The 16,670-nt window shown below is 42.2% G+C and overlaps 1 protein-coding gene across 2 annotated transcripts in view; it reads left to right on the top strand.

Moving 5' to 3' along the window:
- LOC124139746 (neurotensin receptor type 1-like) overlaps nucleotides 1-7,130 on the top strand; it is a 43,825-nt gene extending 36,695 nt beyond the window's left edge. For both annotated transcript variants that reach the window (XM_048400687.1, XM_046507057.2), the window contains exons 2-3: nucleotides 2,518-2,632; nucleotides 3,834-7,130. In XM_048400687.1, the coding sequence (XP_048256644.1) occupies nucleotides 2,558-2,632; nucleotides 3,834-5,006 (1,248 nt within the window). In that variant the 5' untranslated portion in view covers nucleotides 2,518-2,557 and the 3' untranslated portion in view covers nucleotides 5,007-7,130. The remainder of the gene's footprint in view (nucleotides 1-2,517; nucleotides 2,633-3,833) is intronic.
- The last annotated feature ends 9,540 nt before the right edge of the window (nucleotides 7,131-16,670 follow it).

A 16,670-nucleotide genomic window follows, 5' to 3' on the forward strand; every position in this document is an offset into this window, starting at 1 on the left:
TAAAAGCGGTGGTTGTTTGAAGTGGAGTTTAGTATGCACATATGTCGCTCGCGGTTATTGATCAGAGGGGTTAAGTCACATTCCATGAAGACGTATTATAGACAGCCCTTTGTGCACAGCCATCATTGAGACGTGAACATTTGCCGGGTTCAACGTGGTGCTCTTTCAGGGCAAGTTCACACGAAAATGAATCATTTTTCTTGTACTTTTTCAACATGTAAAGCATTTACCAAGTAGTTTCATATCACAAGTAATTAATTATTTTTTTGCATTAAAGCGGTTCATAGCACCGTTGCAACATGTAATGACCCAATGGCCTATATTTCGTGAATAAATAATGATGAAGACATTTATATAAACTAATTCTAAAATTGCGTTTTGTTTCAAATAAGGAAGAAAGTGACTTTTGTGTGTACACATCCCCTATAACGGCAGGAACACCTATACATAGTGCTGGTCACATGTCGACTGTGGCTTCATTTGTATCTTATTAGGTTTTGGCACATGCTTCGATCGCTTTGTGTATACAATGAGCCCCATTTGACCGGAAACATCGCTTTTCGTACAACCACTGTAAGGAGGTGAGGTGAGGTGAGGTGAAATGGGGTTTACTGCACTTATGTAGCAACGTGCATGCACGTGTATGTGTGGCTGCTCGTACTAGTCCGGACTGTTGTCGATTAATAGTGCCAGCACACTGACATACCATACCGCAGTTTAACATGAATACCCCACTCAGACACAGTATACTGACTCCCAGCCGACCAGTCCTTGTTTTAGACATGGTAACAAGAAGTACCATATTTTAACGTCTTTTGGAATGACGAGGCCGGGGATCGGGCCCGGGCGGACGCTCTACCACTAGACCACGGAGGCGGTACCACTGTAAGGAACCTCATTGTATCATCACAGAGAAAAAACTAAATCTGGAAAGCGTTAATCAGGAATATTGCACCTGCAATGGTATCTTCCATATTAACCAGATTCCTGCTGTATTTGCTCTGCGACGGTTCTTATTCGTTGGGTCTAGTGGTAGAGCGTCCGCCCGGAGAGCGGAAGGTCCGGGGTTCGATCCCCGGCCGCGTCATAACAAAAGGCGTTAAAAGATGGTACTTGTTGTACCCTGTCTGGCGCTCGGCATTGAAGGGCTAAAACAAGGACTGGTCGGCTCGGCGTCAGTATACTGTGTCTGAGTGGGGTATTTATGTTAAACTGAGGCATGATATCTCAGTGTGCTAGCATTATAAATCGGCATCAGTCCGGACTAGTACAAGCAGCCACACACACACACACACACACACACACACACACACACACACACACATCGCTATAATGAGTGCAATAATCTTGGACGCGATGTTAAACCCCATTTCACCTCACCTCACCTCACCTCACCTCACCTCACCTCTTATTCGTTGGAGTTAGGTAATCGTCACTGGTCATCATTTGTGGCCTTGCGTGTACACGTCCGAAAGAAAGCAAAGCAAGGACATTGATTTTTTTTTGTTCTCATGGTATGATTTAATTCTACAAAAGTTAAGTTCTAAAGTGAGACCATTATTATTTTTTTAAATAATAGCATATTTTGTAATCATGCAGGACAGAGATGCGTTGGCTTTGAGGCATGGCTTACGAAGCACGGCCTTCACTCTCCCAACGCCAACAAGCCTTGGGGCTGACAGAGGAAAACAACAATAATCCGCTATACGGATACGGAGGAGGGAGGAGGAGGGGGGCATCAGGGGCATTATCCTGCCCCATGGTCTATAATGGGGATTTACGTTACGTGAGACATGATTCTATGAGATTATTTCTGCTAAATGCAAAAAGTAATTGTGGACAGAGTATTATAGTGAACGTTAATAGGCGCTAAAGTCATTGTTGATTAGATAATCATTTGATCAGTCGTGTCATCAGGACTAATGATTGATGGAGCGCCACTGGAGTCGATGTTCTCTAGATTACGCAAGGCCGGTAAAGCCTTAGATTGACCCTGCAATGTCGTGCTGTTCGTTTTAATGCTGTATCTGATTTCTGTTATGATGCCTAGCATTGCGTCAATGTCAACATGTAATATGAATTGGCTTTTCATAATCGGCGACGGATATCGGTTGGTATGTTTTATTGATTTGGTTTGGTTGACAAGCTGGTATTGCGTTTTGAAATATTTTGAACATCAAGAAATAGTTTGGTTATACTGCATGGCAGGTGCAAAATGGACGATTACTCTTTTTCCTTAAATCACATATGCGACGTTCCGACGGTTGCTTCTGTCGCTGGTTCCCAGTTCAATGTGCGCTGCGACAACTTGTGGAATATAGAGACGAAGCCAAGTCTAAACGGTTCTCTGTTGCACCATTTCAGTTTCTGGCTTCCAGCTGAGTCCAGCATCGACTGTACGTTCTTTGTCTCACCTACAAATGTCACACCGATGCTACGATCAGGTTAACACCTAATTCAAAATGACTGCTTCACTTCAGAGTAAATCACTGACAGTTGTGCTTCTTTGGGTTGCAGGTATGTAAACCAGCGGGAATCAGTTGTCTCGTACTTCATCATGGAGGAAGAGTTGGCAGATGACCTCGGTATCCAGGCCGCCCTCCCAGGCCTCACCAGCAGCACCACGCCACAGGTAGATATAGCATGACCACTGTTACAGGTAGTGATAGCATGACCACTCCACAGGTAGATATAGCATGACCACGTCAACAGGTAGATATAGCACGACCACTCTTACAGGTAGTAATAGCATGACCACTCCACAGGTAGATATAGCATGACCACGTCAACAGGTAGACATAGCATGACCACCTTACAGGTAGATATAGCATGACCACTCCACCGATAGATATAGCAAGACCCCTCCACAGGTAGATATAGCATGACCGCATCACAGGTAGATATAGCAAGACCACTCCACAGGTAGATATAGCATGACCGCATCACAGGTAGATATAGCATGACCGCATCACAGGTAGATATAGCATGACCACTCCACAGGTAGATATAGCATGACCACGTCAACAGGTAGATATAGCATGACCACATCACAGGTAGATATAGCATGACCACCTTACAGGTAGAAATAGCATGACCACGTCAACAGGTAGATATAGCATGACCACCTTACAGGTAGATATAGCATGACCACGTCAACAGGTAGATATAGCATAACCGCATCACAGGTAGATATAGCATGACCACTCCACCGATAGATATAGCAAGACCACACCACAGGTGCGATAATATATGCCTATTTGGGGAATCTGCCATAGATCAGAATCCTACATATCGAGAAACAAAAACGATGCTATGATATCATTATCAATATGAGAGGCGTATACCATGACCGACCATCCACGCCTCCCTGTTTCCGGATATAATGGTGGCATGTAATAGACCACGCTCTTTACAAACTTACATAGCTGTAATGTGGGCTGACACTGGTACAGTGTGATGCAGGGCCGAAGCTACCCTGAGTGAGTGAGTGAGTGAGTTTGGTTTTACGCCGCTTTTAGTAATATTCCAGCAATATCACGGCGGGGGACACCAGAAATGGGCTTCACACATTGTACCCATGTCGGGAATCGAACCCGGGTCTTCGGCGTGACGAGCGAACGCTTTAACCACCAGGCTACCCGACCGCCCCGAAACTACCCTGAACATACGACCCGATGGGAAGGTCGAGTTAAATATATGAAAAGGGGAGAGACGTAACATTTGAGAAAATATTTCAGATCACCATTTCTGATCAAGCCTTGTTTTACGTTAATGCTGTTTATGGGTCCTGACATATTCTTCAAACTAATCTCATTTCATCCATATATTTCTAGGGAAACACCAGTATAAGATGCTTGACCAACACGGACATCATAGCCATGGTGAAGATTTGGGCCGAGAGCCCGAATATGGAGATGGTTAACTCCTCCAACTGCACATACAACGACGTCATCGATTGGCTGGACCACCAAGACCCCAGCAAACCCGCCATCTTGACCATGGGACGCCAGTTTTACGCCTACTTCACACCTCTCATCATGATCGTGGGCATCATCGGCAACTCCCTGTCACTCAACGTCTTCTTATCGAAGAAAATGCGGACCCTCTCCGCTAGCACCTACCTCGCCGCCTTGTCAACGTCAGATTTAACGGCGTTGTTGTTCTACGTCATGATCGAATGGCTGATTAGGGGAATTCCCGTCCTGCACCCGTACAAGCGGGTGACGTTTATGCACGTGAATGGAATTTGTCAGATGATTATGTATTTCCACTACGCCTCCAGGTTTCTATCGGCCTGGCTAGTCGTGGCCTTCACGGTGGAACGCTACATCGGCGTGTGTCATCCGTTACGTCGACGGGACGTTTGCACGTTATCCAGCACCAGGCGCATCGTAGGGGGACTTGTCATAGCGTCGCTTGTCCTCAACATCTTTAAGCCAATACTGAGTATCGTGAACGATGTGGAGAAATGGGGTCGGATGTGTACCACGAACCCAGACTACAGACACCTGTCCTTCATCCTTGATAGTATCTTTGCCGTCATGATAACGCTTGTGCCCTTCTGCATCATCACAGTTCTCAATCTGCTCATCGTGAGGAAGCTGGTACTGAGAAACAAGAGGCAGATGGCGTGTAAGATCATCACAGAGGAGAGTATCATACGCCTCGAGTTCACCTTGATACTCCTAGCTGTGTCATTGTGTTTCATCGTGTTCAATGTGCCCTACTTCTCCACATGGTGTAAGCTGTTTCTCACCTCCAAATTTGTACATTTAGCTAAATTCGACGATTTCCGTGACTTTGAACATTTCCAAGGAACACTGTGGATTACACGTTCGATTTTCTATATTAATTATTGTATAAATTTCTTCCTGTACAGCATCACCGGGGCCTACTTCAGGCGCGAGTTGAAAATGTTATTCTTTTACCGATCTCAAAAATACAAGACATACACCCGTTGTTCCCGCCTTAATTCTAACTCCCACACTCCCCAGTCCTGGGTATAAAATACCCGGATGTGTGACTTGCCCCCTCCTGTGCAGTGACATCGTCTTGCTACATCCACCGCTTCAGATCGTTTGGACTTTATATCAAAAAAAATTAAAGAATGTCTACATTAAATCAAAATATAATAAATGTTAACAGCTGACGAAGTACTGCTGGTTTTCAAGGCCCACCATTCCATATTACACGGAAGCCGAATGGTAAAGTGATTGGCAAAATGAGATAGTGATAACATGTTGTAGGTCCGTGGTTGTGTACCTTAACTGCCCGGCAACAGCAAGTATGCACTTGGAAACAGGATTTGAAGCAGTCACCGAAACACTGCAAACTTTAGGTCCAAACCCATCACCGTCGAATCACCATTTCTTGTTAGGTTCATTTTCACTATCATCAAACGTGGGTGTATACTTTCCTTTGCCTGGCAGTTTATGTCGTAGTTTTCGATTGTAGTTTCTGTGGGTTTGTTTTGTAGTTTGTAATTGTTTGCATAAGTTTGTATATATTTGTGTATCTTTGAATATATTTGTATATGTTTGTATACTTCTTTGTTTGTAGAGTAAGATTACGTCTTTTTGACGTTTGAACTATTTAAGCCTGTTGTCGGTCTGTGAAAATGTTTCGGGAATGATCGCCATACTGAGGCAGCATTCAGTCCCCTGTCAGCTCTAAATGTATGTTCCGTCAGTCTGTCCGTCCTCTAGTGCCCTACTCCCAAAAGACCTACCTTTGTACAATGCCTATACACGTGATTGGGGCTTCCTTTCCTATTTCGAATCGATTGTTGACGTTCTTTTTATATTTATATCCAATAGTGAGTGAGTGAGTGAGTATGGTTTTACGCCGCTTTTAGCAATATTCCAGCAATATCACGGCGGGGGACACCAGAAATGGGCTTCACACATTGTACCCATGTCGGGAATCGAACCCGGGTCTTCGGCGTGACGAGCGAACGCTTTAACCACTAGGCTACCCGACCGCCCCTTATACCCAATAGAGCCTCACACACCCGCCAAGTGCCCATTTTCATAAACAAATAGATCTACCCATCTCCTTTTTCCATACGCCCATAGGCAGCTCAAGGATTCGTACAACGGTCCACACATGATATTTACGCTGGCGAAGGCATAACGTCTCAATTTTGTCTTTACGTTAATTAAGTTGAATTCCTCGCCAACAATGCATCGTTATACGAGTGGACCAGCACAACACATCCTTCCCCAAATACCCTCCCTTCCCTATGTCTCATTGTTACCTGTGTTCCGCTGCAGCATGTCCTTGTACAGAGATCGCGTAAAGACAAGCCTACCACTATGCTGGGTTTGTGTAACGACGCCCCTGGCCCTCTTCCACAAAGCGACTTAAGCGCTTTGACTGTCGTAAGTTTACATTAATGAATTAAAGAAGCGATTGTCCTATCGCTAAGATCATTAATTTTTGTGGACCGAGATCCTGGGTCGCGTTTCAGAAAGCGATCTCAGCTCTACGACTATTGTAACCCCTATCCTTTAACATAAAACCCTATCACACGGAGTGGTCTTACGATTATGTGACTGTTACTGAATTCACGTAATGGTGGTCCGTTTGTGCCACCCAAAGCGTTTTCAAGCCAAGATTAGCGTACGTAAATAATAATCACTTCAGACACTGGAAATTGGACGGCCGCCACGTTGCACGGGAACCTATATGAATATGTCTCTTTTTTTAAGACTGCCTCACCATGTGACAGTGTCGTTGTTCGTTGTTACCGTGATCTTGTTGTTGGCTATGCTACACTTTTTTCACATGGTTTTATGTCTATTTTTGTTATATGAATAAATATTTGGTTTCATTTTGTTTTTCTGTTACACTCTACATGTCCTATTGCGTTAGTGGATATCTAGCTAGCAACTTTACTTCAAAAGGGACTTGAACCCAGATATACTTATTGTGCACAAAAAATAATCCCTTGCTTTACATAATGGCAATAGTAAATGTGATCATAATAAAAAATATATAAAAATATATTAAAATGGCATGGCATTACAACCTTGGTTATCTTCGTCAAGGCAGAACACGGTATTTCGAAGTCGGTTCAATGGTTATTTGTGTCAAAAAGAATATACTTTTCTAATGGGAATTAAAAATAATCAGACACTTTATTTTTATTTGGATTTTTAGAAATAATCTAATTTATATGGATACAAATTTAATTGAAGTTTTTAATGTGTTACTTGAAAATATATTGTCGTTGAAAAGTGTATACCTGTACACATTCAGTCTTCAAGGAAGTGAAGACATGCGATAGAACTCTCTAACCACTGGATGGCGAACACATGGACATCACTGGGGGACACGATGAACGAGACGTCACATAGAGAATAAACCCAACACTTCCAATAAAACACAACACTGCATATAACACACGTGATACGCATCACACACAACATATGACATAATATTTCCCATATAACACACGTGATACACGTCACATACAACATGAACACAACACTTCCAATATAACAAACGTGAAACACGTCACACAACATGTAACACAACACTTCCCATAAAAGACAACACTTTCCATAAAACACATGATACACGTCACAAACAGCTTGCAACACAACACTTCCTATATAACACACGTGATACACGTCACACACAACATGTAACATAATGCTTCCCATATAACACAACACTTCCCATATAACACTCGTCACACACTATATAGCACAATTTTCCCCATATAATACACGTGATACACGTCACACACAAGTAACACACCACTTCCGCAATAACACACATGATGCACGTCCCATACAACATGTAACACAACACTTCCCATATAACACACGTTATACACGTCACACACAACATTTAACACAACACTTAACATATAACACAACACTTCCTATATAACACACGTGATACACGTCACACAAAGCATGTAACACAACACTTCCTATATAACACACGTGATACACATCACACACAACATTTAACACAACACTTACCATATAAGGACGTGATGCACGTCAAATACAAGTAACACAACATTTCCCACAACACTTCCCAAATTACACACGTGATATACATCACACATAACACATAACACAACACTTCCCATATAACACACATGATACACGTCACATACAACAAATAACACAACACTTCCCATATAACACACATGATACACGTCACATACAACATATAACACAACACTTCCCATATCACACAACACTTGCCATATAACACTCGTGATATACGTCACACACAACATTTAAAAAAACACTTCCTATATAACACACATGATATACGTCACATACAACATATAACACAACACTTCCCATATCACACAACACTTCCCATATAACACTCGTGATATACGTCACACACAACATTTAAAAAAACACTTCCTATATAACACACGTGATACACGTCACACACAAGAAACACAGCACTTCCAACATAACACACGTATTGCACGTCACACACAACACGTAACACAATGCTTCCCATATAACACACGTGATACACGTCATATACAACAAGTAACACAACATTTCACACAACACTTCCCAAAAAGCACAACTCTACCCATATAATACACGGGATACACGTCACACACGAGTATGACAACAGTTCACATATAACACACCTGATACACGTCACACACAAGTATGACAACAGTTCACATATAACACACCTGATACTCGTCACACACAATGGACACAAAACGTCCCATATAACACTATACTTCCCATATAACTCACGTGATACACGTCACATACAATCTCCGACCAGACCGCACGAAACCGCTTAAGAGCAGCAGGTCTTCGAGCAAGGCATCCTGTTCGACGCGTCATATTGACTAGACAACATTGTCAACAACGACTGCATTGGTGTCACAACACAGGGTATGGCCTCAACTGCGACGGAGAGATGTCTGGCTCAGCGACGAATAAAGATTTATCCTCCGTCGATGGGATAGAAGAGCACGGGTCTACAGACGTCGGGGAGAATATTACACCGGAAACTGCGTACAGGAAGTGGACAGGTTAGGTGGGGGTAGGGTGATGATGTCAGCGGCTATATCTCATCAAGGCAGGACAGGTTTGGTCCATATCCAGGGCAATCTTACGGCTCATCGATACATCAACGAAATTCTCGAACCACACGTCTTCCCAATTGCAGCCAACGGCAACGGTGTATTCCAGCAGGATAACGCTCGATCGCATACAACACGGATCACAAGAGCCTGTCTACACAACAACGTTGGGGTTCTCCCTTGGCCCGTGTGTGTGTGTGTATGTGTGTGTGTGTGAGTGCGTGCGTGCGCGCGCGCGCGCTCTACCACAAGACCACGGGGGCGGTCCTTTCATAGAAAGACGTGCGTAATAGTGATAAGTCTTGTTGTATGTATGGAGGTATATTCACAAAACCTTAAATCAAATGAGTAAATTGTTTAGTTGCGACAAATCAGTGAAATAATCAGGGGTCAGTGTCCGTTGGTAATGGACAAAGTTGACGAACATGCAGTGATCAAGTTCTTTCAGAAAAAAGGACTTAACACCAAAAGCCATCTAGTGGGTAATGTGCCCCTCCCTATGCCACCGTCAAGACGTGGGCAACAGAGTTTGTGACTATGGATGCAAATCTGGGTTCACCACTTCCAGTCTAAGTCCAAGCAACAATCAAAAGTATGGAAGCGTGAATCATCGCCGTCATCAAAGAAGGCAAAGGCTGTCCCCTTGGAAAGGTAATGGAATTCTTGGGGTGTCGAGAGTGTCATCATTTCCAAAAGGCCAGACAATAAACGGAGCATATCATGATGCATTTTTGAACAACTAAGACTAATAAATTAAGACTGAGAGCCATGGGGAACTGAGAAAAGGCGTACTTTTCCATCGGGACAATGCGTTAGTGCACAAATCAGTCATTGTCATGGCACCAATCCACAAGTGTAGCTTTGAACCCCTCTAGCACCCCCATACCCCACACCCCACTCCCACACCCCCAATAAACCTCCAAGGTGACACGTTACAAATCGTATAAAATGCATGATTCGTCAGAGTGAATTTGAGTTTGGTTTAATGCCGATTTGAGTACATGAGATTTCAGACATGTGGGGACATTTCCTGATTTGACGCATCAATGACAAAAATTATGCCCGATGCAATTCACTAGTTTGCTTTGTACAATATGTTCCGGTGGGCTTTACGGGTGAACAATTAAGCTGCCTTTGCATGTGTTTGTGATTGTGCAATCGGTGGGTCTGGATACGCTCACCTTTTCACGAACACGTGGTATCATTACTGTTTGATGGTACTTCATAAACAAATGCTCGCGATACAGCCAGAATCGTACAATGGATTCATGGATAAGGAACGGGTTTGGGCGCTTTTCTTTTATTTACTTATACATCACGGCATTGATATTTCACAAAAAACACACATCACTTGTAGGCCATTTTACACACACACACACACACACACACACACACACACACACACACACACACACACACACACACACACACACACACACACACACACACACACACACACACTACCTCATCCCTTCCTCGTCTAGTACATGCGTCATTAAAAACACATGATATATATACCCGGAAAATAAAACACATCTAGCATTACAAAATACACATATTTCTTTTTTGTTTGTTTGTTTGTTGTTTAAAGCCGCACCCAGCAATATTCCAGCAATATGACGGCGGTCTGTAAATAATCGAGTCTGAACCAGACACTCCATCATGAGCATCGGTCCACGGCATTGGGAGACGATTACATGCATCAACCAAGTTAGCGAGCCTGACCACCCGATCCCGTTAGTCACTTCTTTTACGGCAAGCATGGGTTGCTGAAGGCCTATTCTACCCCGGATATTCACGGGTCCCATACATGTCTAATAACACTGGGCATATCAGATAAAATACGTGGCACACCTCATATCGCATTAATAACAGAAGTTTCAAATCAGTGCCCTGTCTCTGATTAAGTATAGGAGAATGTCCGAAATCTCGCGATTATTTTCGCCGGTGAAGCTTTTTCGAGGCCGTTAGGCCGTGATCAAGTTTCACGTGAGAAAATAATCGCGTGATTGAGGACTTTCTCCTACTTAAAACAAAGTTCGATCAAGTTAATGTCCCAAACTAATCTTCAAGTGATATTCACTATACTGTGCTATACTATGGGAGGGTGACCGCTGTTGTTTAACTATGGGAGGGGAACCTTTCAAGGAAGACTATGGGAGGATTTAGTACCCATATTCAAACTATTGGAGTGTTAGCACAATGATCGCGTCTATCCAACTGTCATTAAAGTTCACGTGACTTTGTTTTAAAACAGCAAGTGGTGCAGACTAGGATGCCGAATCTCCGTAGTACGAAATCACTGGAATATGTTGATCCCGGAAGTGTAATCAAGGATCCCCGAAGTGACAAGTAGATTCTATTGATGTTAGATTTGATGTATAATTTCTCAATAAATTTTGCTCTTCATAGTGGCCTTAAACCCAACTCACACACTCATTAATTTAGAATAATTACCTTTATCATATAATGGGTAGGTTTCTCGGCAGGATAAAGCCAACGGATAAAAACGATATCCGTTGGGGTCATATGCGGATAGAGATGCAAATATCAAAGGTCAAGTAGGGACTACTTTCACTGTTCATAAACAAACATGGCGTCGCCCTCGTCATTCGGCGATCGAGTCAGAATTAACCATCGGGAATCTGGATAAACTACAGGGATAATTGCTATCATTATCAAAAGAACAGTCTAATATACTGAAAATCAGTGTCTAACTGTGACGTAGATAAGGCATTTTATAAGTTTTGGCAACGTTGGATATATAAATTTCGAAACAATTTTTCGAGGGCACGAGGACTAGCCAAGCGGGATCAGTAGCCATATCATATCTGTGCTTGTAGATCTCTGCGGCTTCTCCACAAATTAAAATAGTTGGATTTGGCCGAAATATGTTTTAATTGTTACCTTGTTTCGTTTTGTCGCTGTGTGTACATCTGACTGCACTTCTTAACGTTATGACAGGACAGACCGACTGTCAACAACGTCTGACCGTGGCCGCGACGTCTCATAGACTAGGGTTAGAGTGGCTTCCCTTTGACAAAGGGCAGTTACTCTAGCGGACAGACACATGGATTGCCGCGAAAGGCAATTAAAAACAATTGTTGTTTTGCGTATATGTTGCTTGGCCACTGTATAAGAAACCGATTTCAGTTGGAACTATATTGGCTACTGTCACTGTCCGACTGACACATCACTTACCCTGTGACGTAATAAATATTAATGCGCGCATTCTAGGAAAACTCACAATGTTTCGGTAATGTTTGTGAGAGAGGGAAAGCGATTTTCAAGCACAGAATTAAAGAATGACATTATATGATAAAGAGGTTATCACGTTTGTGTGTTTGGGGATGGTAAATATCCTGTATTAGGAATAAACACTATGTATTTAGCTCTCCAAGGCTCGCTAAATACAATGTTTATTTCTAGTGCAGGATATTTACCATCCCCAAACACACTCGCGTGATAACCTCTATTTATCATATAATGGGTAGGTTTCTCGGCAGGATAAAGCCAACGGATAAAAACGATATCCGTTGGGGTCATATGCGGATAGAGATGCAAATATCAAAGGTCAAGTAGGGACTACTTTCACTGTTCATAAACAATCATGGCGTCGCCCTCGTCATTCGGCGATCGAGTCAGAATTAACCATCGGGAATCTGGATAAACTACAGGGATAATTGCTATCATTATCAAAAGCACAGTCTAATATACTGAAAATCAGTGTCTAACTGTGACGTAGATAAGGCATTTTATAAGTTTTGGCAACTTTGGAGATATAAATTTCGAAACAATTTTTCGAGGGCACGAGGCCTAGCCAAGCGGGATCAGTAGCCATATCTGTGCTTGTAGATCTCTGCGGCTTGAAACCTGCTCCACAAATTAAAATAGTTGGATTTGGCCGAAATATATTTGAATTGTTACCTTGTTTCGTTTTGTTAATTTTAGGAATCATCTTTTGACTAATAATATCTATAATTGAAAATATTGTGCTTATATATTTACCATGCTTAATTACGAAAAGAGATGTGAATCCCTAAGTGAAAAAAAGTCATAATTCTATTATTTAGGTCTGTAGTATTATTTACTGACTATGCTAATGTAACCTACATTTGTCCGTGTTCTATTTTTATGTATATCATTGTCAGGTCAAAGCATATAGATATGATCTGCAGCATTAAAATTGCACGATAAGCTTGTCACGTTAATATCACGTTGTATATGATATTTACATCCATAAACAATAACAACACGGGCAACACCCGACCGTGGCCTTCGGGCCGAGTGGCGGCCAACCCTACTATCAAAAACGCCTTGATCATGACTATACAATGCAGACAATATATACAATGTCTAAATAGCATTATGTCCATATTTAAAATATTCCTGATTATTTCACATAAGATAATAATCATACAGATAAATAGAGGTTATAACACTTCTGTGTTATGGGATGGTAAATATCCTGTATTAGGAATAAAAACTTAGACTCGCCAAGGCTCTCTAAATACAATGTTTATTACAAAAGCAGGATATTTACCCTTCCACAAACACACTCGCGTGATAACCTCTGTATATTAGCTAACCTGGGAACTGATTGCAGGGGGCACGGGTGGCCCAGTCGTCTAAGGCGCCGCGATTCGCTGTGCAGAGTTGCGTCCCTTGGGCACGCCAGAAACCTATCATTGTGGGTTCGAATCCCGGTTCGCCCCGATTATGTGTCTAGGTTTGTCAGAACTATACCTGTGCTCGTGGGTTTCACCGAAGTGGTAAACATCGAGTCCTGCATCACTTCGGGCTTTCCTCCCACATTAAGCTGACACGTCGCGATATAATTGTTGGACCAGGCTTTTTTTATTTTCAGGATTACGGATTTTTCAGCCCAAACTCCAGAGTTGGAGGAGGGAATAAAGCAAGTCAGATGCATTTTTTAATGCAGAATGCCTCTGGCATACTTTATGAACATATTCTGTGCTCAAAAGACCGCCATCTGTGACGATAAAGCCCCTTGTAACAATAAATATCTTATGTGAAATAATCAGGAATATTGTAAATATGGACATAATGCTATTTAGACATTGTATATATTGTCTGCATTGTATAGTCATGATCAAGGCGTTTTAGATAGTAGGGTTGGCCGCCACTCGGCCCGAAGGCCACGGTCGGGTGTTGCCCGTGTTGTTATTGTTTATGGATGTAAATATCATATACAACGTGATATTAACGTGACAAGCTTATCATGCAATTTTAATGCTGCAGATCATATCTATATGCTTTGACCTGACAATGATATACATACAAATAGAACACGGACAAATGTAGGTTACATTCACATAGTCAGTAAATAATACTACAGTCCTAAACAATAGAATTATGACTTTCCACCACTTACAACAATGGAGGACATGGATTAATGAGGGGCGGTCGGGTAGCCTAGTGGTTAAAGCGTTCGCTCGTCACGCCGAAGACCCGGGTTCGAATCCCGACATGGGTACATTGTGTGAAGCCCATTTCTGGTGTCCCCCGCCGTGATATTGCTGGAATATTGCTAAAAGCGGCGTAAAACCAAACTCACTCACTCACTAAACATGTTAATGATATTCGGCAACAATCATAAGAGGTAGACACGACCTGTCTAGACTGGTATACCTGCCGTAGAGCGCTTAAGAGGCGAAGGGCAGGTTACAAGTCTTCCTCAATAAGATCCATTTCCCCGTGCAGCATTCGCTGAACGTTGACCAATTTCCGTAACGCGGGTATATCTGTTGACATAGATATTCAAAATCACCAAGCAGGACAAAGAGCTAGGCTTCAGCCCATTGATGAAGACTGTAAAACAGTGGAATAACACTTAAAGGGAATAACCTGCCTACCCGTAAAACTAGAATGAACTGAACCAGTAACCCGATTAAGTTATGAGAGTAATGTACCTGAAATAGGGATATGCGGCCAACTAATTATATGAGACTTGTTGACAAGCTGTAGTCTTTTGAACAGCCTTGTAGTGGTATACAACTCTATGATAAAACCTAACTGGTACAAATACGAAAATCGCAGAATTCACCCCTTTTACATCAGAATAATGTTTTAATTGTGGAATATATCGACGTTTACTGTTCCGAGCAATCTTGTGCTCCAAGGTGTGTATGTATTGGGTAAAAAATAACCATACAACCTATTTCGCTTTTATGTGAAATTTATCTCCTTCTTGGTCACTCGTTGTTTTAATATTGGGTAATGTAAGTTTTGTTTCTTTAGAGTGTTGTATAATCATATGAGGGTTTTGTGGCATCTCACATAATAAAACAACTCAGAATTTCTTAATCATCAACACGTCGTGATCACCAAATATGCAATTGTTTCATATACTGTCTATTTATGTATATTAGTTGTTTCAGATCTGTAATAACGAAATGTCAAATATTTGTTTACAATTATTTCTTTTTTTCTAAAGGCCAAAGAAGACAGCCACTAAAGATAATGGCGGCTGGGGATAATAATGTTATACACCCATAATGAGTATTGATGTTATCTTACACATCCGAGCGACGGATGTGGTTCAAATTATGGGTAATAAACATAGAACACACGATTTCGAGTCATTTTAAAAGGTAATATAAAACTGAGTTAATTTACAAGTTAAACAATAATTTATTGCTACGGATTAATTATTCCGAGTCATTATTACCGAGTAAGTATATAACTGTACAGTTGAACAGGGTTATAGCCGACACAGATATAACATGTAAACCGTTATAACGAACTATTCGAAATGTCCAGGCGGCTTAAGTTATATATGATCAAATAGAATTCATGGGAGAAACGAATTTTGTACAACGAATTTACGGAAATAGCAATCTGATTTTTCACCCCAGAGAGACACAAAATCATTATTTTTTGCACGAGAGTAACGAACCGCTCAGTCATGGCCAGTCACCATGATATCGATCAACATATATTGTAGGATGTATTTTTTATACTATATCGTTGAGTATGGTTTTACGCCGCTTTTAGCACTATTCCATCAATATCAAGTGGAGGATGCCAGAAAAGGCCCTCACTAGTGCTCGTATTCCGGACGAACTAACGAGGGGGGGGGGGGGGGGGTTAGGGGTAGGGGGGTATATATGTGGGTTGGTGCGGGAGTGGCTGTGTGCATATGTTGGCTGTGGGGGTGGGGGATGGGGTGGTGTTGTGTAGGTGGGGGTGGGTATGGCTGTGGCTGTGACTGCGGGTATTTGTAATCGGGTGGTTGTTTATACCAGTCCTGACCCTCCAAGCGCCAGGAAGGATAACAGCAAGTACCATCTTTTCACATCTGTTGGTATGACGCGAACAACCGACCTTCCGCTCTCCGGGCAGACGCTCTCTCCTCTACGGAGGCCGTCAGAAAGGAATGAGGAGACACAGACGATACATAGATTTTATGCGCATGCTCAGTCCGTTTAATGATGGCTCAAATCATAAGTGTCTCAAACATATTGTTATACAATGTACAGACACTCACAGGGTACTGACATCATTGTCCAGAACAGAAGATCGGCTAAATATGAGAGTATATGGATCGCATGACCGCATA

This window comes from Haliotis rufescens, unplaced genomic scaffold (assembly GCF_023055435.1).
Source record: "Haliotis rufescens isolate VD_foot unplaced genomic scaffold, xgHalRufe1.0.p SCAF_1, whole genome shotgun sequence".
NCBI classification, from domain to species: Eukaryota; Metazoa; Mollusca; class Gastropoda; order Lepetellida; family Haliotidae; genus Haliotis; species Haliotis rufescens.